The sequence below is a fragment of the Mirounga leonina genome, unplaced genomic scaffold, assembly GCF_011800145.1.
Source record: "Mirounga leonina isolate KUSES-001 unplaced genomic scaffold, KU_Mleo_1.0 Mir_488, whole genome shotgun sequence".
NCBI lineage: Eukaryota > Metazoa > Chordata > Mammalia > Carnivora > Phocidae > Mirounga > Mirounga leonina.
The window spans coordinates 4,052,360-4,069,118 of NW_023270777.1; the positions used below are offsets into that span (position 1 = coordinate 4,052,360).

At 44.3% G+C, this 16,759-nt stretch overlaps 1 protein-coding gene across 1 annotated transcript in view; it reads left to right on the plus strand.

The window, feature by feature from the left end:
• The window catches only part of GLP2R (glucagon like peptide 2 receptor), a 51,522-nt gene that overhangs the window by 2,667 nt on the left and 32,096 nt on the right, over positions 1 to 16,759 (plus strand). The window contains exons 2-4 of the mRNA XM_034989303.1: positions 3,185 to 3,272; positions 5,257 to 5,361; positions 8,774 to 8,895. Of these exons, the coding sequence (XP_034845194.1) occupies positions 3,185 to 3,272; positions 5,257 to 5,361; positions 8,774 to 8,895 (315 nt within the window). The remainder of the gene's footprint in view (positions 1 to 3,184; positions 3,273 to 5,256; positions 5,362 to 8,773; positions 8,896 to 16,759) is intronic.

Below are 16,759 nucleotides of genomic sequence, written 5' to 3' on the forward strand. Positions count from 1 at the left end.
TGGTTGCCTGCGCAAGGGAAAGAGGAATCAAGGTCAAGTCGATTTTTCCAGTTAGAAAACATCCATTTGTGCTATTTCCTTTCCTCCTTACCTTGTTTGGATCTGAACTTGGATTTGCCTCTTGTGTTTTTCGTGTCTTTAGGACAAATACCTGGGAAGAGAGTCTGTTTGTCCAGCTCCCCTAGATTGACCAAATTTGGTGCTTTGTAGGGTTCCTTCTTCTCCTTCTCCTTCCCCTCCTTTTTCTTCTTCTGACCATGGCCATCAGTCATGGCAAAGGGCAGGGAAAGAGGGTTAGTCCAGGGACACAGCTCATGTGCATGACTGATTTTATTGTCTCTTCCTTCGCCAGTTCCAGTGAGGTCCCTGACAATATAAATAGCACTTTATCCAAGAAAGGGTCTTACTTCGGAGGCTTGGAGGATTCTGGAAGCTGATGATTTGGTTATCAACTTATTTGCTGAACTTGTGAAAAATAATATAGACCCAGCTATAGTCCCATTAGGATGTTTATTTTCTTAAACAACGTGTTAATAAGCTTCCATCTTGACTCTTGTGCTATAACTCAGAGACAGAAAGTATTGTGGGAGATTGAAAGTTTATTGGAAACTGAAGCCTAAGGATAAATGCCAGTTATTTCCTCCTCCTCCTCATCCTCATTATTATTACTTATGGGCTCATCCCATGGGTTCCAGATTGTGTGCTAAGTTGCCTCAAGGCACCGCTCTGAGCTCACAGGGCTGCTGTAAGATATTTTAATTTTTCGAGGGAAGCAAAGAGATACATGATCTGCCAGACCCTGCAAATTACTAGCTCAAGTAGTTCACGGTTTCAGCATTAGATCACGTTCCATTCCCTTTGATGATGTTGTATCTCTGCAAAGCTGTTTTTTGTTTTTGTTTTATTTTTTTCTTGCAGTTGCTGTGATGAAAAGCAAGTACTGCATAAACATCAGTGTGGAACACGATGGTGCCCAATCCGATTCCCAAGTTTGGGAAGTTGTGCAATCTCCAGTAGGCACTCAGTTGTTAGGATGCAAATACTTAAGTTGTTTGGCCCTAACTACTCAAAAAATGGGACTTTAGGTATTTCTTTCGGCTTGGGGTACTGTGGAAAATGATGGAGTCACTAAGGGCACCATGATTTGAGAAAGTTTGGTAACCTCTGGTCTAACCATGACTATACAGTTCTTCTTCAAAATGTTGGCCTTGTGATTCTCTGGAAAGGATGCAAAGGAGCTATTCACAGACCCCATCATGCATTCCATAGTATTCCATAGTATCGGGGGGTGGGCCATGCTGGGCAGAGGAGACAGAGAGTAGACTGGACTAATGACTCAGAAGGTGGAAGCTTACTACCCATTGGGTTCATAGGTGTTGGGGTTTTTTTTGTGGGGGTGGGGTGGATGAGCATAGTGGTTGTGGTGCTGACTGTGTATCTGTGTGTGGGTTTGAGTGCCTTTTGGTGGAGCATCGCCCCAGTTTACACTGGGCTTCTCCACTCACTGTTGTTATACCTGTCTCACCTCATTCTTTCAGGCTGTCTACCTGGCCCAAGAAAGCATTTGAATTTGTTACCCCTTGTGAGAGGACACAAAGCCTCAAAGCCAACTGAACTGGATGATCTTATCCCAGATCACATATCTAGCCCTTCCCATGTTCATACTCCCTCTGACTCCAACCCACACCTGTTCCTCTGTTTCTTCAGCTGGAAAATGAGGACAGTAACTCCTGGCCTGTGCTAGGGGCTTGTATTCAGGGATGGAGGGCATGTCTTAGCCCTCAAGGAAAGTATGGGGTAGCGAAGAGGATGGACAAATGAACCACCAATGATATACAACATGATGGGACATAAGACTTAGTCATGTGTGGGGTCACAGGGCGCTGGGGAGAAGGGTTCCTAGCTCAAGACTTCAGTGACAGAGGTGGTCAAGTATGATCGGGGTCATTAGGCTTGAGTTGAACCTTCTGGGGTAAGCAGGGAGTGGGCCAGATGAAGATGAGGGTGGAAGGGAGGTCCAGTGGGAAATGCAAAGATGCAGAGTCACAGAGGAACATGACTGGAGTCAAGAGGCTTGGCCCCAGGGTGGCTGAGATGTGATGTCAGCTCTATAGGCCATGAGGGGAAGACTTTAGGCAGGACAGCCCTGTGGACCTATCCCTCTGGAGCAGTGTGGACAAGGCCAGAGGTGGAGGAAATGCGAGGCAGGGTTAGACAGGAGAGAGGCATAGGACAGAATCTGGTGCCTGGTTGGATGATGTGGAAGGAGGAGGAAGGAGGAACCAAGGACAACTCCTGGTTTCTGGTTTGTGACTGATGGTGCCAATACTGAGCCACTAGGGGATGAGCCTCTTTGGGATCAGAGAACGATAGGGTATGAACGTCACTCGACTTTGATAGCCAGCCAATCATACATTGTCTTATCTTTAGCAGATTCTAAGTCCTTTAGGGCAGAAACTGTGTTTTGTCCATCACTGCATCCCCTTCAATTCCTCCCTGATGCAAAGCCTCAGGTGCTCAATAAAGATGAGTAAATTGAAGAAGAGAAAACCCCTTTAAACCCCCCTGTTGTGTTAAAAACAAAACAAAACGAGTAGTACAGATACACAATTAGATGTTGTTAGACAACTCAGTTATCTGGAAAGCCCAAGGCTCTATGGGAGGGGATAGTTAATGTCAGAAAGGCAAATACCCCAAGGCCTCAGTATAGTAGCAGACCATCTCTCTACCTGGTCTTTGACTTTGGACCCACAGGCAGCCAGGTGGGATGGCCCAGGTCCCCACAATTCTTCTAGCCTTTCCCTGACACATTATTGGGCCCTTCTTACTGTGATGCTTCTCTTCTTCAGATCCACATAGACTTAGGAGCATGCAACTATTCATCTGATAGGGTGTGACATTCAAGATGAGCATATTGCCTCCTCTTAAAATGTCAGCCTCACTTGAAGATTTTTTGGGGGAAAAAGTCTTTCATATCTGTATGAAAACCAATATGATTAGATTATGGAGTGAACGTAGAATTTGTATGTACCTTTAAGATAGAACATAAGATGCCAAAGAAGTTCTGTTTCTTGGTGCTGACCATTATGGCCACTTCAGTGGGAAGTTTTGAGATTCATGGTGAAATGATCACAAGGCCGCCTCTGTAGTGAACTGGGAGTCACCATGGTTTTCTTCTGCCCAGGTTACAGGATCCCGCCTTGAGGAAACAACTCGCAAGTGGGCTCAATACAAAGAGAAGTGTCTGAGAGACTTGCTCAAGGAACCTTCTGGTAAGCAGGTGTATGAGTTATCTATGGCTGTGTAACAAAGAGCTTCGAAGCTTAGGGTCTTAAAGCAATCATCATCATCATCATCATCATCATCATCATCACAGTTTCTTTGGGTGAGGAATTCAGACCGGGCACAGTGGGGATGACTTGTTTTTGCTCTACAGTATCTAGAGTTTAGCTGGAAGGCTCAATGGCTGGTGGCTGGAATCATCTGAAGGCTTGTTCACACTTACAACTGATGGCTGATGGTGGTTCCCAGCTGAGAGTCTGTTGGCCAGAACACTTTCACGTGGCCTGTCCATACAGACTAGGGTCCTCACAGCATGGTGGTGAGGCTTCCAGGGCAACCATGACCAGAAGCCATGTTGCCTTTTATGACCCAGCCTTGGAAGCTATTTTTCCCACGTTCAGTTGGATCAGATGGTTACCAAGGCCTACCCAGGTTCAAGGGAAGGGAGGAGAGACCCCCACCTCTCATTATAAAAGAGCATGTGAGACAGGGTATACATAGATGCATAGATGTGACTATTTATCTAAAGTCATCTGTCACAGCACACTCACCACCAAATCGCATGACATGAGCAACTGTCGTAGATTAACCTGGGACTCTATCAGGTAGGTGGGTGGGAGGAGGTCTTCATCCCCTGGGGTGTTATCTGAATCTGAGTGATAATATTTCTCCTATCCAGGTCTACACTAGGTTTAGAGTGTTCTAGAAAATATGTTAATCGTTTGATCAGTCCATGGCCTCTCCTGCCCTCATGCTAACTCTTTGGGTGCATCCAGATTCTTTTTTTTCTTTTTTAAATGATGAAATCTGGCCTCTCCTTATCTTCCTGGCTGCTTTCAGATGATTTCATTCAGGGGCTTGGAGGAGGACAGGATACCATAAACTCTCTCTTCCTTTTCTGGACCCAAAGAATCTCAGCCTTCAAGCCATACCCCTCTCCCTCTGAATATTTCTTCAGCCCAGGCTAGTGGCAATCAAAGGTTGATATCTGTTATAAGAACTAGCCCTCACTTTAGGGAATACTGCTTTTTGAAATCAAAGTAGGGCATGTCCTCTTTATTTGGAGTCATGCCATGAGCAGCTCGGCCAGGTGAGCACTGTTTCACACAGACCATGTGCTGACGTTTGGCAGCCAGGTCTACAAGATGCCCTGAGCCAGCTCATAACCTGGCAGATCTGCATCTGTGGGGTCCTGATGCCAGGAACGTGGTTGTTCAAACTGAGTGGCCCCTGCATGCTAGCCCCAATAAGGAACAGACAAGAATGATGCTTAGTTCCCAGGAGTGAGGAGCTTGCAATATGGGCATTTGGGATCCAGCCTGAAACCCCTTCATTTCATTCCAGGAGGTCCATAAGGCTGTGCCATGTGTTTTTAGTGTCTCATCGCCAAGCGCCAGGGTGTAAATTGTCCCCTGAATTGGAGATGGTGCAAATGTCTCATAATGATTGTTGGATTGGTCTTCAAATGGAGAAATATGACCAGATAGAGGTTATGTTGGATACATGCAGCCAAGAGCATCAACTTCGCAGATCCCCCTAGATCCACAGGTCATTTTGCACATTTCACAGTAAGGGTGCTCCAGCATTTACTGATGAAAGTTTGACAATTCTTTAGTTAATTATGGAACAGAAGGCACTGGCTGAACTTCCAAGTGTCCTTCTGACCCCGAGTTTGTGTGATAGTTCAGCCCATGTAAAATAAACCAACATCAGCATGACGTGCACACTAACATAACTGACAGGACCACTGCCAAAGGTCAGGTTGGGTAGACAAAGCCACAGTGCTTGGGGGTGCATTAAGCATCCCCTCCTCCCCACGCTGTTCCTCATCCTTGACCTGTCTGGACAGTGGGACACCTGTGCTAGTTCCTGAATAGGGTACACCAGCTTCCCATGCCAGGAAGGGAGCTCTACCTCCATCAGTGGCCCTGGTGCTCCAACATTGCTCTCATTCGGGACCTTTTCTCTTCACAGGGACCTTTTGTAACGGAACCTTTGATCGATATGTGTGCTGGCCTCATTCTTCTCCGGGAAATGTCTCTGTTCCCTGCCCTTCATACTTACCTTGGTGGCGTGAAGGTAGTAAGTCTTATTTTACCATTTCCTGGCAGTTCCTTTAAAGGCTGGCCCCTCCTGGGTAGACCAGCCAGGGAGCGATTAGAGAGAGCACACTCCAACCAAGTGCTTTTCTCAAGTCCTCTTTCCCCACAGAAGGTCTCTTTCTTCTCTGGGCACCTCCTCTTGCCTTCCTGAAATTCTTCTGTGTCTGGGTGCTCCATTAATACAATAGTTCTCTTTTCTTTGAAGATTGGAGAGTCCAGGCCCAGCTACCACAGAATTTGATGCAGTGAGGGTCGTTATGGAGAGGAGAAAGAGGTGGGGGAGAGATTGGGATGCTCACATCCACAACTTGGGTTTGCTGTATGGAGAAGAAGGGCATCAAAACTACCCTTGCGATAGCATTGGAAAGTAGTGCTACTGGATGGTGCCTTTAAGCCCCATGGGACTTGGATGGAGTCTTTAACCGCTCAGCTTGCCCCCATCTTGCTTGAAGGAAGTGGCTATTATGTAGGACCCCAGGAGGATATGCTGCCCCCACCTGCCCCAGCAGGCCAGCCTCTTGGTTAGTTTATTCTGGAAGGGGGAGAGAAACAATTACTAGTTAGAACTCTTTTGCCTTGAACTGAAGGTCATCAAAGAATAAGAAAAAACTATTCTCAAGAAACATAAGCGATTACAAATTTCCAGGCAAAACCAAGTGGGAATGGGCTACTGAGCAGGTGACATGGTAATATCGTGTATTTAATTTCAGCTCAGTAAATCATCGGTTAAAATTTGGTTTCGATTTCCTGAGGCCTCTAGTGCAAAGAGAGAGTTTCCAAAGAAGAGAGGTACATTTCTGGATAGGAGGGCTAGTGATATATTCTATGAAACTATCCTTTGGTGAAACCCAGTTGGAAGTGACCCAGGAGTGATGTTTAAGGGAAGATACCAGAGTTTGCTGGACCAGAGAGTCTGGATAATTGAAGGAAGCACCCCTCTGGGAGCCAGCTTAGTGGGGTAGGGAGAGCACTGCACGTGGAGTCTAGAGCCCGTCCATCTCTTTTATGCTCTGTGACTTTGGGCAAGTGTCCTGAGCCCTCTGAGCTGTTTTCTTGTCTATTAAGTCAAGTGAACAACAGCAACTCTTGAGGTCCAGTTGAGGAATGAATGAGAAGACAGGCACAGAGTCAGCTGCACAGTAGGTCCTTTGTAAATGGAACTGAAGCTGAGACCAAGGTCAAGCCCTCAGACTCCTGAAGGTCTTTAAGACCTGGATGTCCATGGATCTCAAAGCACATGGAACAGACTACCACTGCCTGGCTCCTCCGCTTACCCGTTCTTCCCATGAACTAAAAATGGAGGTCTATTAAACCTGAAGGGAAAAAGTGGTCAAAAATCTAAACTTACAAAGAAGTTGAGTTAAAGACTTTTTTTAAATGGGTTCTGGGCCTCTAGAGTGTCCCAAAGGGAGTGTGATTCACAGAAGGTGGGAAGTTACTCTTCCACTCAACATCCTGTGCGTTAAATGTTAGAATCCAAAGGGGTCCATACAGTGAGAAGAAAACGTGGAGGCAGTGGAAGGGTTTAGAGCAGAAAGAAGGAGAAAAAGTCTGGGCGGATAAGACCAGAGGAACACACACTACAGTCGGAGGGCAGGAAGCGGGATGGTGCCTGACTATACATAAGCCTGGAGCTTGATTGCATAGAAGTTGTCTGACACCAAGTGTTTCAACCTTCCTCTGAAGGGTGAGATCCCGTGGATCCACGAAGGCGCTGAGGCATGAGAAAGACTTAATATGATTTGTGGTTTGGGGATATGATGTTGATGGCTCTCTGGGTGGAAGAACAGGGTGGGGGGCAGGGAGCTGACATTGGAAGTGACTGCAGGGATCCAGAGAAAGGGACCATGAGAGTGTGCATGCAGGCAGAGGCAAGATGAACCATCAAGATTGTCAGATGAAGCAGGAGATGAGGGACGGAGAGGGCTGAAAGGTGGAGGAGAGGAAATGAGCTCACACCCTGTCTGGTCCCACCCATGCTCACCATCATCTGGGTGGTGGCTCAGGGCCCCCACTGCTCACGTCTGGTGTGTCCCACAAAGAGCAAGGAGGTGGGTGTAGCTGCCCCAAAGGGGAAAGAGAGCCAGTAAGAGGTTAGGTCAGAGAGTATTGGGAGCCAGACTTTACAGGGCTTTGTGGGAGGCCCGGGAAGTGCTCTGACTTGTTTTCAGGCAGTCTTTGGAAGATTTGGAGCGAGGAATGATGTGGCATGACTGCTGTGTTAACCGTAGACCATGTGGGGCAAGAGCGTCGAAGGCATTTGTGATAATCTGGTCACAAGAGAGTGGTGGCACCAGGGAGCAGGGAACAGGGGGTGAAAGCCAAAAGGCAGTGTTCAGATTCTGGGTAGTTGGAAGGTCCAGGTGACAGGATTGGCTGATGGGCCAGGTGAAGGGTAGGAGAGACAGAGAGAAAGCAAGGATGACTCCAAGGTTCGGGGCCCAAGGACTGGGATGATGGGTTTGCCATCAACAGAGGCTGGGAAATGTGTGGGTGGCACCGATTTGGGGAGAAGATGAAGAGCTTGCTTTGGGGAATGGTGTTTGAGAGGGCCATTAGACACCCTCACAGAGGCTTTAGGTGGGCAAGGGGAAGTACCCCATGGGTGTCCATCCATTATACTCAGCAAATAGTCACCATTGGTCCATGCCGTGCAGGGTGAGGAGTGGGAAGTTCGGACAAGTTCCGTTGTTCATTTGCAAGTCCAGTCCCTGGTCTTCCAGGGGGGAGGGCAGTCCCTTTGGGGGAGGGCTCTGGGAATGGATGTGACTGGGTCACAATAGCCATCATCGTGGACACAGAGCTGGCCTGTCACTTACACACACACACACACACACACACACACATTTAACCTCCCCCAAACTGGGGAGGGCTGGTACCATTACCATGATGATCCTCAGCTCTTGATGAAGACACTGGAAGTCTTGGACAGTGGAAGGGTGACAAGCTCAAGGCCACCATCCCTGTAGGTGGCCGAGCAGGCTCTGTCCACCCCCTTCACCTCTTCTCTTCACGTCCTGAGACACGACGCCCCTCTCTGACGGCGCACCAGGAAGCCCCAGGTCCGCATCTCCCAGCTGGGCTGCACCTTTGAGAGCTCTCCCGTCCCTGAGTCACCAGGGACTATTCTAGCTCCAGAGACTTTGGGTAAACACAGCAGACATTAGTGGACCATGGTTTGTTACGAAACATAGAGGCTTCCGTGTTTTTCTTTCCATCCCAAATAAACAGGAGAGATGCTAATGAGCCCCTCCCCCCCCCCAAGGGAAGTGAAAATCCCTTTTCCCTGGGATTTTCCACAGCTTTGTGGTGAAGACGAGGGCCTCACCACGTGCTCAGGAACGGGCTGCGTGCTCTGACCTTTCCCCTAGAGCTGTGTTTACTTTCAGAAAACTCAGGAAGGGCCTACAGATACTGCTTGGCTCCGGGCACTTGGCAGACGCTGGAAAACTCCACAAATATTTGGCAGGATGACTCCGAATGCTCCGAGAACCACAGCTCCCAATACAACGTGAGTCAGCTTGGCCCGGTGATGATGGGCCCCGGGCCCCAACCACCCTCCACCAGGCACCCCCCACCCCCGGTTGGCTTTGGTGGCCACACAAAGGGCCGTCCCCCAAGAGCTAGTCTGCCCGGACTCCCCTGGGGAAGGTCCACAGTCACATGATAGCAACCTCTGGCGGCCCCTGAATTTCTTCTGCAACGAGGGTGATGTGCGGACCCCTGAGGCCACTCAGTTTCTCACCCCTGGACTAGTACTGGGGTGCATAAAAGCGTGTACATACCGTGGGCACTTAATAAGTACTCAGCGAATGGTTTCACAGATTCCGAGTTAGTGGGTATATGGTGGGGCCTGGGCATCAGACTGGTACCTAGTTCCCCAGGTGATGCCAATGTGCAGCTGAGGCTGGGACTCAGGTGATCTCGAGGGACCTGCCAGCAGGTGTGGGATGCCTACAGCCTCCTCTGGGCTCAGGCCCACAGGGGGCAGGGACAGCAAAACCAGAGCTGAAAACTGTACTTCCCAAGACCGGAAGTTAAGATTTCTCTCTTTAGAAAGGTGAGGACTGGGGCATTGCCTCCTCCCCTCTGCAAATGGCCATATTTCCAAGAATTCACGTACTTTAAAAAAAAAAAATCCCCCAAACATAAAAAAACAGCTTCTGGCCATGTTGGCCTGTGTTTCTAATAATGGGTTGACATTTTGCCCACAAAAGGCTAGTGATATAGTAGATCTTTGCTCTTCAGGGTGCTAGCAAACAAAATATGTGATTTTCTTCCATCTCATCAGGTGGGGGTCCTTATGCATGATAAAGGATACTCTTTAAGGAAATTGTGTTTGTGTGTGTATATATATGTGTGTGTATATAATTTTAATGAAAAAATTTAGTTTCCCATACCACATAAGATATATCAATTGATATATACCTATTTTTTAACATTTTATTTCGAAGTATCCAAACACATAGAAAAATTAAAAGAATAATAAAAGAAGCACTCACAAACCCACTATCTAAATTCAAAATGTATCAACATCCCCCCCAACACCATTTGCTTTTGCTTTGTCTCTCTCTTTGTGAAATATTTAACAAAATTTGCAGGCATCATGAGGTTTCACCCTTAAATATTCATCAGATCTTTCCTAAGCAAAGTCATCATTCCACGTAACTACAATACCGTTATTCCAATTAACATTATATCAGCTAATGTTTTTTTTTTTAAAGATTTTATTTCTTTGAGAGAGAGACACAGCGAGAGAGGGAACACAAGCAAGGGGAGTGGGAGAGGGAGGAGCAGGCTTCCCGCTGAGCAGGGAGCCCAATGCGGGGCGCGATCCCAGGACCCTGGGATCATGACCTGAGCCGAAGGCAGATGCTTAACAACTGAGCCACCCAGGCGCCCCTATATCAGCTAATGTTTTATCCATATTCAAATTTCCCCAATTTTCCTGTCCAATTTTTATAGCTTTTCTCCCCTGAACCAGAGTCTAGTCCTGGTTCATATATTGGAGTTCATTTTATATCACTTTAGCAAGTTTTAATCTAGAATCTCCCCCATTCCAGCCCATGACAGCCCAGGACACTGGCTTTTTGAAGACCCCCAGAAAATTTTGTTGTTATTACATGTGTTCCTGCATCTTCTGTATTTCCTTAAGCCGGAAGTTGGGTTTAGAGGCTTGGTAAGGCTCAAGTTAATCCTCATAGGTTCTGGGTACACTGCATAGCATCACGCCAGGAGACCAAAATGTCAGGTGTCACTACAGTGATGTTCTGTGTGATCACTTGGTCTTGGTAGTGACAGCCAGATCTCTCCACGGTATAGGTACTTTCTCCTTTTCTATCTGGCCAGTAATTGGTGGGATGATACTTTGGAACCGTGTGTGTGTGTGTGTGTGTGCGTGTCTTGTTCACTAACAAACCATCAGTGTTACAACTTTCCTTGATGATGCTGGCTTGAGTTGATTCGAGCTCTGTCATTTCTTCTACATTTACTAGCTGGCATTCTTCTGGAAAGAAGACTCATTCCCCTTCCCTCCCCTTCCCTCCCCTTCCCTCCAGGCTTGAGTTGATTCGAGCTCTGTCATTTCTTCTACATTTACTAGCTGGCATTCTTCTGAAAAGAAGACTTCTTCCCCTTCCCTCCACTTTTGAGTATCACTATGAACTTCCAAATTGCTTTATTCACTTATAATTTTGATGCTCAATGTTTTTCTAAATTTAGCTAGTGAAATCCCTCCAAACTGCCTTCTTGTGTTCTTTTGTGATAATCTCATTGGTCTTAGAGCACTTCCTTATTTTCTGGCATAAGAAAATGGTCCAAACTCATCTCATGATTTCCCTGTTCCGGGCCCAAATCAGCTATTTCTTCAGAGTTCTGGATTCTCTAAGTGGACGAATGTTATTAGAAATCAAGATCCCGGGGCGCCTGGGTGGCTCAGTCGTTGGGCGTCTGCCTTCGGCTCAGGTCATGATCCCAGGGTCCTGAGATCGAGCCTCACATTGGGCTCCCTGCTTGGCAGGGAGCCTGCTTCTCCCTCTCCCACTCCCCCTGCTTGTGTTCCTGCTCTCGCTATCTCTCTCTCTGTCAAATAAATAAATAAATAAATAAATAAATAAATTTCTTTAAAAAAAAAAAAAAGAAAGAAAGAAACCAAGATCCCGGGACACCTGGGTGGCTCAGTCAGTTAAGCATCTGCTTTCGGCTCAGGTCATGATCCCAGGGTCCTGAGATCGAGCCCCACATTGGGCTCCCTGCTCCATGGGAAGCCTGCTTCTCCCTCTCCCATCCCCCCTGCTTGTGTTCCCTCTCTCGCTATCTCTCTCTCTGTCAAATACATAAATAAATAAATAAATAAATAAATAAATAAATATCTTTAAAAAAAAAGAAAGAAAGAAAGAAACCAAGATCCCGGGACACCTGGGTAGCTCAGTCAGTTAAGCATCTGCTTTTGGCTCAGGTCACGATCCCAGGGTCCTGAGATTGAGCCCCACATCGGGCTCCCTGCTCCGCGGGGGAGCCTGCTTCTCCCTCTGCTTGTGTTCCCGCTCTCTCTGATAAATAAATAAATAAATAAATAAATAAATAAATAAATAAATAAATATCTTTGGAAGGAAGAAAGGAAGAAAGAAACCAGGATCTGAATGCTAGGTGTGTTCACTGCCACCACTATTATATCCTAAGAGCTTTGTAGCATATAGATTTAAAGGGGGAAAAAACAGATTTTCAGCATGTTTTGTCCTTAGACTGTATCCCATGTTCAGAGTACTGTGTTCATAATTATTTGAAATAACTGTTTTCTCTATGCGGTCATGGTACTGATTAGATATACAGTTTTATTCCATTGTTTCTATTAGTGTTAAGGATTGGCCTTTTTCTTCTCTCTTTGCCTTCTTCTGTCTTTAATTTAATTTAATTTAATTTTATTTTTTATTATTTTTTAAAGATTTTATTTATTTATTTGACAGAGAGAGAGACAGCGAGAGCAGGAACACAAGCAGGGGGAGAGGGAGAGGGAGAAGCAGGCTCCCCGCTGAGCAGGGAGCCCGATGCGGGGCTCGATCCCAGGACCCCCGGACCGTGACCTGAGCTGAAGGCAGATGCTTAACGACTGAGCCACCCAGGCGCCCCTAATTTTATTTTTTTTAAAGATGTTATTTATTTATTTGAGAGAGAGAGAGAGCGCACAATGAAGGGGGAGAGGAGAGACAGAGGGAGAAGCAGACTCCCCGCTGAGCAGGGAGCCTGACGTGGGGCTCGATCCCAGGACCCTGGGATCATGACCTGAGCCAAAGGCAGATGCCCAACGACTGAGCCACCTAGGCACCCCTTTAATTTTATTTTTAATAAATAAAATATTGACAGGGCTTGAAAGCCAAGATGATATAAAAAAGTACAGTCAGAGAAACCACGCTCCAATCACTGTCTCTACCCTATTTGTGGTCACCCCCGAATGATAAACATTTTTATTATTTTCTGACTTATTTTTCCCTCCTTTTTTTCTTTTTCTTTCCTTTTTATCAAATTATAATATACATCTTATGTTTCTTTTTGCAAAACTAAGCAAATATGTTGTTTTACCATTTTTCTTACATTGAAAGAGGTATACCAGATACTTTATCCTGCATCTTGCCTTTTTCACTTAGCAGCGTGTCCTGGAATTACTCTATATCAGTACCTACAAACATTTCTCTCTTTTTTTCTTTCACAACTGCATAGTACTCTACTGTGTGTATCTACTATAGTTTATTCAGCCACTGTCCTCTGACCACTGGGGTTATTTCCAGTCTTTTATTACTAATGATGCCACCTCAAATAACCTTGTATGCGTATATTGGTTCATATTTGCTTTTGGAAGAATCCCAGAAATGGGGTTGCTAGATTAAAATGTAGATGCAGGGGCGCCTGGGTGGCTCAGTCGTTAAGCGTCTGCCTTCAGCTCAGGTCATGATCCCCGGGTCCTGGGATCGAGCCCCACATCAGGCTCCCTGCTCAGCGGGAAGCCTGCTTCTCCCTCTCCCACTCCCCCTGCTTGTGTTCCCTCTCTTGCTGTGTCTCTCTCTGTCAAATAAATAAATAAAATCTTTACAAGAAAAAGTAAAATGTAGATGCAGGGGTACCTGAGTGGCTCAGTCGGTTAAGCGTCTGCCTTCAGCTCAGGTCATGATCTCAGGGTCCTGGGATCGTGCCCCGTGTGTGGCTTCCTACTAGGCAGGGAGCCTGCTTTTCCCTCTCTTGCCCCTGTTCATGCTCTCTCTTGTGCACTCTCTCTCAAATAAATAAATAAAATCTTTTAAAAATAAAAAATAAAATGTAGAGGCATATATAATTTTGTTAAATATTGTCAAATTCCTGTCCATAGGAGTTGTGTCATTTTGCCCTCCCTTTAGCAGTGTGTGAAGATGCCTATCTCCTTGGTGCATGCATGGTACACGCTAATTATGAAGCATTTCATAAAGAAGTCTAAGTGACTTAAGATTCACCTGTTGGTACTGAGAGTGAGCTGGAAACCATCTGGGTGTTCTAGGGTCACTAGGGAAGTGGCTAGATTTTACTGGAGCTCTGAACATAGAGAACAGTTTAAGAAACTCCTCTGAAGGAGTGCAATGAAACCAACTGTACCGGGGACTGTTGGTGCCCATCTATAGCCCCTTGCCCTAACCAATTCAGTACACAATTGTCTAACTTCTTATCACTAGCACATGCATGTCTTTGCTGGTTCTCAGAGCCCACTTAGTCCACTCAAGGGCAGGCCAGAAGTACCAAAGAATTAACGTCCCCCTCCCACCCCGCCACAGAATAGCCCTTAACCAATGACTGGCAGGAGTTGCTATGTAAGTGGTCCAGGAGTTGGTATGTAAATGGCTAACTCTGAGGCTTCCAGAACTTCCCCAGTGGGATTAAGCTCCAGCTGCCCACAGTGGTAACTGCCTTGATAACGCACCATTTTATTTTTCCTGATTTCTTCCTTCCCCTACTGAGGGTTTGTTCACTTTCATGTAAAGTACTTGCATTCAAATCCTTGTCTCAGGATGTACTTCTGTGGGAACTCAAACTAAAACACAGATGAATAAAAAACAAGCAATTCAAAAAAAAAAAAAAAAGCAATTCCCCTAATTTGTTTCCAGAAAGCATAAAACACAGACATGTTTTAAAAAATAATAATTCAGAAACAGATTATTAGGTTACTTAATTAAATGTGTTAACCTCATAAATCCTCACATATCCATATAATATAAATGATGCTCAAATGACTCATGAAGGTCTTGATATGCCGCCTGAATCATCAATTTAAAGAAATCATGCCACTCTGTGTGGAGAGACACTAAACATTTCTCTGCTTTCAAGATATTTATAGCCTATCTGGAAATACAAAACAAATGCAAACAACCATTAGTGAATAATATAACTAATGTCCCAATTTGTGAAGCAGACCACAAGTGCCTTGGGAGTTCAGAGTTGACAGTACACACAGAGGCATTCATGGAGGACTTCTTGTAAGAGGTAGGTTGGTGCTGGTTTTAGAAGGATAGATTTAGTTTGGAGTTGAAGAGAGACCAACAAGAGCAGTTAGAGATATGACAGGATTATAGAGCTCTTGATGGGGTCCATAGAAAATAATTCTAGATGGAAATATAGTTGGGCTTGATTTGGAAAGACTCAAAGGCTACACAGAGATTTCTGCATCCAGGTCACCATTATAAGAAATGTTAAAGAAATTCCTTAACACAGAAAGACATACACGTCCTATGGAATTTTTTTTATCAACATAAAGGAATGTAGAGTACCAGAAATAGTAAATATGAGGGTAAACTTTTTTTATCTTATTTTTAAAAATCTTTTAAGAGATGTGATTAATTAAAGTAAAAATAGTAACAATGTATTATGGGGTCTAATATATGTACGAGTAAAATTGGCACAGTAGCACAAAGGCCAGGATGAGAGACATGGAAGTATGATACGTTAAAAATGTATCCTGTAAACGTGAAAGCAACCACTAAAAAGCAAAACAAAGAGGTATAGCTAGTAGGTCATGGAAGAAAAAATGGAATAAAAAAATACCCTCAAACCAAAATAAGGAAAGAAAACAAAGAAAAGATGGAACAAAGAGAAAACCAAGAGATTTAAGCTCAACCAAATAAATAATCACATTAAATGTAAATGATCTAAACACCCTAATTCAGAGGTTATCAAATTGCATTAAGAAGATAAAACAAAATAAAATCCAACTCTATTCTGTCTATAAGACCCAGGCAATTGATTTTTGACAAAAATGCCAAGGCAATTCAGTGGGGCAAAGAGTAATCTTACCAAAAATAGCACCAGAACAATTGGACGCAAAAAAAAAAAAAAAAAAAAAAGAACTGCAACCTTTGCCTCACACCATGAATAAAAACTAACTAGAAATGGATCATAGACCTAAATTTAAGAGCTCATTTTATTAAACTTCTAGGAAAAAAACACAGCTGAAAATATGAGGGCTCTTAGTCAGGTAAAGATTTTTGAAATAAGACACAAAAAGCACAACTATATAAGAAAAATTTGACAAATTGAACTTTATCACAATAAAAAACTTCTGCTCTTCTAAAGACACTGTTAAAAAAATAAAAAGGCAAGCCATAGAATGGGATAAAATGCTTGCAAAACACTTATCTGACGGGAGATTTGTATCTACAATATATAAAGAACATTTTCAATTCAAAATTAAGATAAACAATCCAATTTAAAAGATGGCCAAATATTTGAACAGATACTTTACCAAATGAGATACACAGATGGCAAATAAGCACATTCAATGATTCTCAACAGCATTAATCATTAGAGAAAAGCAAATTAAAACCACAGTAAGATAGTACTACATATCCAGTAGAATGGCTAAAATTTAAAAGACTGATTATATGAAGTGTTAGTAGAATCTAGAGCAGCTGAAACTCCTAATCCACTGTTGGTGGATACATAAATTGCTACAACTTATTTAGAAAAGAGTTTGGCAGTTTCTTAAGTTAAAACAGACACCATACTACTCTACCATTCTATTTCTAGATATTTATTTGAGAGAAATAAAAACCTATATCCACATAAAGACTTATGCAGAAATTTTCATAACAACCTTATTTGTGAAAGCCAAACTCTGAAAACAACTCAAATGTCCATCAATAGGTGAGTGGATAAATAAATTGTGGTATATTCTCAATGGAATACTACTCAGCAATAAAAAGTCAACTATTGATACGTGCTATGACATGGATGAATCTTAAAATAATTATTCTGAGGTAAATAAGCTTGGGAAAGAAAGAAAGGAAGGAAGGAAGAAAGAAAAAGAAAGAAAGGAAGAAAGAAAGAAAGAAAGAAAGAAAGAAAGAAAGAAAGAAAGAAAG